This window comes from Perca flavescens, chromosome 4 (assembly GCF_004354835.1).
Source record: "Perca flavescens isolate YP-PL-M2 chromosome 4, PFLA_1.0, whole genome shotgun sequence".
NCBI classification, from domain to species: domain Eukaryota; kingdom Metazoa; phylum Chordata; class Actinopteri; order Perciformes; family Percidae; genus Perca; species Perca flavescens.
In genome coordinates this window covers 4880805-4887765 of record NC_041334.1, presented here as the reverse complement: position 1 = coordinate 4887765, position 6961 = coordinate 4880805, and the positions used below count along the sequence as shown (strand labels likewise).

The following is a 6961-nucleotide window of genomic DNA, read 5'->3' as shown; positions in this document are numbered from 1 at the left end:
TCCCTCACTTACTATTTTGTTAAAGGAACACGCTGACTTATTGGGACTTTAACTTATACACCGTATCCCCCAGAGTTAGATAAGTCCATATGTACCCTTCTCATCTCCGTGCGTGTTGTAACTCTGTCTGACGCCCCCAGCGCTAGCTAACCTGACTTCCGCCAGATGGATTGCTTCACATTTGCTCGGCATATTCATCTGGGAACTTTCCGTTGGAGAACTTTTGGGAAGGGGCGAAAATACTGGTTAGCTGATTGGATGAACCATCTGTCTATCACCTATGTTGGTGATAGACGGGCCCAGTCAACCAATCAGATCCACGAAGCGTATGAAAATACAACCACAAGCCCGCCCCTGCTGCTGCAGGCAAAGCATAGCTCGTTAGCTCAGCAAGCAAGCAACATGTCAGTAAAGGAGATTTGCCGTTTGTGTAACGAGAATTTAGGAATAAAAGGAACCTTTTCAGGTTCCCGGACCGCGGTCTGAAAATACTGGTTAGCTGATTGGATAAACCTATCACCACCTAACCCAGCTCAAAACCAACGCTGATTGGCCCGGTCGTTTGGGGAGCGTCTCCAAATTTTCTCTATCTCAAGATGCCAGACTGATCTTGCGAGTGGAAAACTGGAGCTCGCGAGATCAGGACGATCTCACGAGGCTAAGCGCTAGCTAAGCCTAGCCCAGATCCTGGAGGTAACTGGTTCCAACTAGCCTACTGCTCCGAATAAGTCACAAAATAATGCTAACATGTTCCTGTTTACATGTAGTGATTTGTATAGTCACAGGGTGTACAAATAACAAGGTCACTATGCTTTTACTATCTAGTAATTGTTGACTCTATTATTCCAACTCCAGGCGAACGCTGAGGGAACTGCTCCGACTTTCTGAGAATTTAGTTCTCAGTATGTATAAGGTTAAAAGACGGCTGTGTCTCATGTGACTTTGGTATTTGTACACCCTGTGACTATACAAATCACAACATGTAAATTGGAAAATGTTGGCGTTATTTTGTAGGGGTGGGTAAAAAAATCGATACAACATAGTATCGCGACATTTTTCGTGGCAATACTGTATCGATCTTTTATGATATATGTGTTGGTCAGTCTGTCTCGCTTGACAATCCCATTTTGCAGCATTAAAATTTAAGTAAGATGAACAGACAGAAAAATTTATCTTTTTAGATAAAACAGATGTTGACAAAATTTTCCTTTGGGGACATCGTTTGAAATTAGGAAAAATTTGAAGTTGGAAAAAAAATCGCAATAATATTGTATCGTGATATAAGTATCGTGATCATATCATATCGTGAGGCCTCTGGTGATTCCCACCCCTATTATTTTATTTACTTATTCGGAGCAGTAGGCTAGTTGGAGCCGGTTACCTCCAGGATCTGTGCTAGGCTAAACTAGCGCTGGGGGCGTCAGACAGAGTTACAACACGCACGGAGATGAGAAGGGTATTTACGGACTTATCTAACTCTGGGGCATACGGTGAATAAGCTAAAGTCCCAATAAGTCGGCGTGTTCCTTTAAAGGTCCCATGACATGGTGCTCTTTGGATGCTTTTATAGAAACCTCAGTGGTCCCCTAATCTGAAGTCTCTTTCCCGAAATTCAGCCTTGATGCAGAATTACAGGCACTAGAGCCAGTCCCACAATGAGCTTTCCTTTTCTTTTTTTTTCTGGGAGAATGTCAAACCTCCATCCCATTCCAAGGCCGATGAAGTGGTGGGGCGCCCGGAAATTTCAAAATGGAATTTTTAAGAAGCCACCTCCACAGGTGATTATAAGGTGAGCCAAACTGAAAGAACAACATTTACACTCTGTATCTGAAAATACCATTACATTTGGATAGAACAGTACTGCTGACATTACTATTTATACCTGTGCACCGACAACAATAGGCACCCCAAATATTATCTTACCTATTGTTCTACACCTTAGGAGTGCCACCCCACCCCCCTTGAAAGGACATAATTATGCAAACCTGTATGTACGTTCCTTAGATAGATAGCTAGATAGCTAGATAGATACAGTGGGGAGAACAAGTATTTGATACACTGCCGATTTTGCAGGTTTTCCGCTTTTCTGATGTATCAAATACTTATGTCATGCAATAAAATGCAAATGAATTACTTAAAAATCATACAATGTGATTTTCTGGATTTTTGTTTTAGATTCCGTCACTTACAGTTGAAGAGTACCTATGATAAAAATGACAGACTTCTACATGCTTTGTAAGTGAAAACCTGCAAAATCGGCAGTGTATCAAATAATTGTTCTTCCCACTGTAGATATAGATACTTTATTCATCCTGAGGGAAATTAAAATGTTTAGATTGATTAAGCTGGTGAGCAGCTGAAATCACAGGCAGGACCATAGCAAAAACACTATGCACCCATTAACTCACTAAACAGGCCTATGTCAAATGATAAAGTAGCAAATAAACTAAAACAGTACACTGAAATTAAGCATTAAGCAGACACAAAACATAGTTTTTTGGAACAGAGGCTAGTGAAAAAGGAAAAGGCAGCCTTTTCACAGAGACTTTATCATTACAATCAACTTTATTATTTTCTGGATTTTGTATCATAGTCCCTAAATTTATGTAGAAACGCAGGAAATGGGATTCAAATAGAAAAAAAAATTTGGCTGAGGATCATCAAAATGTTATTGAAATGTCAATGTTCTTTATGAACAAAAGTGGCACAGAAAAAAAAATAGTTCTTAACCAACCAGACAACAGGCAATCACCATATTACAATGACATAAAACCAATGCATAAAACAGAAGACAAAGAGAAAATAAAGACTGTCACTGTAGGAGTTCACTAAGTCCACAAGATGGCGGTAACGCAACACTAAGGATGCCAGCTGCCGCTAAACCACGGAGAAGAAGAAGAAGAATTAGTAGTAGAAGAAGAAGAAGAAGAAGAAGGTTCCGACTTCTTTCCTGTTTTCCGGTTAGCTGTCCCTACATCTATGAGCTGTCCCCTCAAAATGCCTACACTCCAGTTACTGAGAACGTACGTCAACCAGCGCCTGACTGTGGCTGTTGAAGATATAATCGAGATGTTTGAAAGAACCATAACCGAGTACGAGGAGGAAATGTATCGCCAGCGCAGGCTGCTGGGAGCTGAGCAGTCCGGCGGCGGCGCCGCCAAGATAATGTTCAGCAACCAAACAGGTTTATCCGTCTGTCACTTTTATTTGCTAACCTGCTAACCCTAAGCTCTCGCCTTTAAACTCGCTCAATAGTCAGCAGGGACACGTTTAACTTTGTGGTTCAGTTGCTGTGTAAAACTGTTAAACGTTAACCTTACCCCCCACTCCCCTCTCCATCACTGTTGACGTTAGCTTTAACTAACTGGCTAACTTGCAAAACAAGCTGGTCCCGACACCACAACAGGCGAAATGCTAAGAAACGTGTCGGCCATGATAGTACGATAACGATAATGGTAAAGTTAATGTTTTGTACCGTTCTGCCGAGAAACTGACACGCAAAAACCCTGTACAGTGTAATAACGCAATAGTGTAATTCAAAAATAAAAACAAACCAGTGAGCTAGTAAGTTAACGTTACATACTGTAAAATAACAACCCAAAATAAACACTATACAGTATAACTGAAACGTTCTTAATACCGACAGGCTGACAGAGTTGAATCAACACCATGGATGTATTAAGAACAACCGCTTTCGCGAATTTACATTTCCTAGGATGGCAATGGCCTGTCCCGCCCTACTCTGCCTTTCTCTGCCTCTGATTGGCTAACCCTGGTATTCTCAGTCTTCATGCCTTAACCTAACCAATTACAACCAACGAAGGCAACGAGTACTAGCCAATCAGATGCAGAGTAGGGCGGGTCATTCCTTCACTATCCCTAGAAAACACAAATTTGCCCCTTTTACACAGTGAATATGAGGATTTATGACTGGGCAATTTAATGTAACTGCATTACATTATACAGACCGGTGTCTTTTAACACTGAGTAGCGTTATTCAATCACGTGCAATAACGTTCCTGTGACCATTTACCAGTAGGGCAAAGACTATTAGCACTAGCAACTATGATGGTTAAAGGTGTAGCCCTAGTATTTGTTTTCTTACTTTTTTAGACACACCTAAGGTATTAATAATTGTCCAAAATAATTTGAAATTGCATTTTCTTTTATTTAGAAAAACGTAACATTTTGTTGAGAAAAGACCCCTAGGAACAGCAGGAACACACCGCGTGCTGTAGCACCGTGAAGCGTAGATCCATGCTTGGAGTATTAGGGGACCACTAAGGTCTATATAAAAGAGACTTCAGATACAGTATTAGGGGACCACTAAGGTCTATATAAAAGAGACTTCAGATACAGTATTAGGGGACCACTAAGGCCTATATAAAAGAGACTTCAGATACAGTATTAGGGGACCACTAAGGTCTATATAAAAGAGACTTCAGATACAGTATTAGGGGACCACTAAGGTCTATATAAAAGAGACTTCAGATACAGTATTAGGGGACCACTAAGGTCTATATAAAAGAGACTTCAGATACAGTATTAGGGGACCACTAAGGCCTATATAAAAGAGACTTCAGATACAGTATTAGGGGACCACTAAGGTCTATATAAAAGAGACTTCAGATACAGTATTAGGGGACCACTAAGGTCTATATAAAAGAGACTTCAGATACAGTATTAGGGGACCACTAAGGCCTATATAAAAGAGACTTCAGATACAGTATTAGGGGACCACTAAGGTCTATATAAAAGAGACTTCAGATACAGTATTAGGGGACCACTAAGGCCTATATAAAAGAGACTTCAGATACAGTATTAGGGGACCACTAAGGTCTATATAAAAGAGACTTCAGATACAGTATTAGGGGACCACTAAGGTCTATATAAAAGAGACTTCAGATACAGTATTAGGGGACCACTAAGGCCTATATAAAAGAGACTTCAGATACAGTATTAGGGGACCACTAAGGTCTATATAAAAGAGACTTCAGATACAGTATTAGGGGACCACTAAGGTCTATATAAAAGAGACTTCAGATACAGTATTAGGGGACCACTAAGGTCTATATAAAAGAGACTTCAGATACAGTATTAGGGGACCACTAAGGCCTATATAAAAGAGACTTCAGATACACTATTAGGGGACCACTAAGGCCTATATAAAAGAGACTTCAGTGTGTTTCTGGCCTAAACCCCCGCTAATTAGGCGCACCTAACCACAAACCTAGATAAAACACAAAATTCCTTTAAATGTCTTTTTTTTTTTTTTTTTTTTTTCTTCATTTTAACATGTTGTCGTCTATGTGTGTATCTTAGGTGTGTCTCAGGAAATCCAGCCGCTGGTTGTCAATCCAAAGGTTCCCCCTGAACAGCAGGAGTGGGGACCCGGTCCGGACCCGGAGGAGCCCCCGGAGCCCCCGCGCATTAAAGAGGAACCAGAGGAGGTCTGGATCAGACAGGAGCTTCAGGGGCCGGAGGGGGCTGACATCCCAGAGTTCCAGTTCCCTGCAGTGTCTGTAAAACGTGAGGACGATGAAGAGAAACCTCACTCCGCAGTGCTCCATCAAAGGCAAACGGAGGAGCCCGGAGAGGCTGACCCCCCAGCTCAGCAGACAGGAGCCGGGGCCGCCGTCCGCTACCGTGAAGCGTCAGAAGCGGCCTTTGACTTGGACGCGGACGTTTTTTTAAAAGCGGCGAGCGACGGCCAGTTTTTCCTCTCGCGGTGTTTTCAAACCGAGACCGAAGACTCGGACGACGGCTGGAGGCACGCGATGGAGCCTCCGCCGCCCTGCGACCCGCTGAAAGACAACGACGCCACGTCTCCTCCGAGAGCTCACGCTCAGGGGGAAGTCTATAAATGCCCGGCGTGTAGCAAAACCTTCAAGCACAACACGGCTCTGCAGAGGCACGTCACGTGCCACACGGGGGAGAGGCCGTTTGACTGTGCCGAGTGTGGCAAGACGTTCAGGCACAAGGGAAGTCTGCACATACACATGAGGAAACACACAGGAGAGAAGCCTTTTCGTTGCCTAGTTTGCGGAAAGAACTTCACCCAGAGCGGAACGTTGGCCGCGCACGTGAGGATTCACACCGGAGAGAAGCCTTTCAGCTGCTCGGTGTGTAACAAAAGGTACAATGAGAGGGGGACACTGGCGCGACACATGAGGGTCCACACCGGAGAGAAGCCGTTCACTTGCTCGCTGTGCGGTAAACGATTCAGCGAGAAGGGCAATCTGACCAAACACAAGAGACTCCACACGGGGGAGAAACCGTTCAGTTGCCGTGCGTGTGAGAAGAATTTTAGTTTGCTGTCGCACCTCCGAAACCACAAATGTCCTGGTGAGAAGAGCGGGGAAACTGTAGAGCAGGCACTTCAGCTGAAATCATAGACTGTCAAGTGATTTAAGAAGAAAAAAAAGAATCTAATTCTTTGAATGCTTTGTGATTTGCAGTTGTTTCACTCCCAGAGTTTCCGCGGGGTCTTCAAAAAGTCTAAAAACTTCAAAGTCAAAATGTTAGGCCTTTTTAAAAGGTCGTAAATTCAATGACGTGTGGTGTTTTTTGCCTTAAAGTGGCCATATTATGCTCATTTTCAGGGTCATAATTGTATTTAGAGGTTGTACCAGAATAGGTTTTCATGGTTTAATTTTCAGAAAACACCATGTATTTGTTGTACTGCACATTGCTGCGGCTCCTCTTTTCACCCTGTGTGTTGAGCTCTCCGTTTTAGCTACAGAGTGAGACATCACACTTCTGTTCCATCTTTGTTGGGAGTCGCACATGTGCAGTACCTAGGTAAGGACTACTAGCCAGTCAGAAGCAGAGTTTGAGGACGTGCCCTGACAGTACCTAGGTAAGGACTACTAGCCAGTCAGAAGCAGAGTATGAGGGCGTGCCCTGACAGTACCTAGGTAACGACTACTAGCCAGTCAGAAGCAGAGTATGAGGGCGTGCC

General features: G+C 43.2%; 1 protein-coding gene across 1 annotated transcript; it reads left to right on the top strand.

Moving 5' to 3' along the window:
• Positions 1-2903: 2903 nt before the first annotated feature.
• Positions 2904-6634, top strand: LOC114554644 (zinc finger protein 501). Its single transcript, XM_028576601.1, has 2 exons — positions 2904-3184; positions 5323-6634. Exons 1-2 carry the CDS (start codon positions 2980-2982, stop codon positions 6393-6395), a joined length of 1278 nt encoding a protein of 425 aa, XP_028432402.1. The 5' UTR covers positions 2904-2979; the 3' UTR covers positions 6396-6634.
• Positions 6635-6961: the final 327 nt, after the last annotated feature.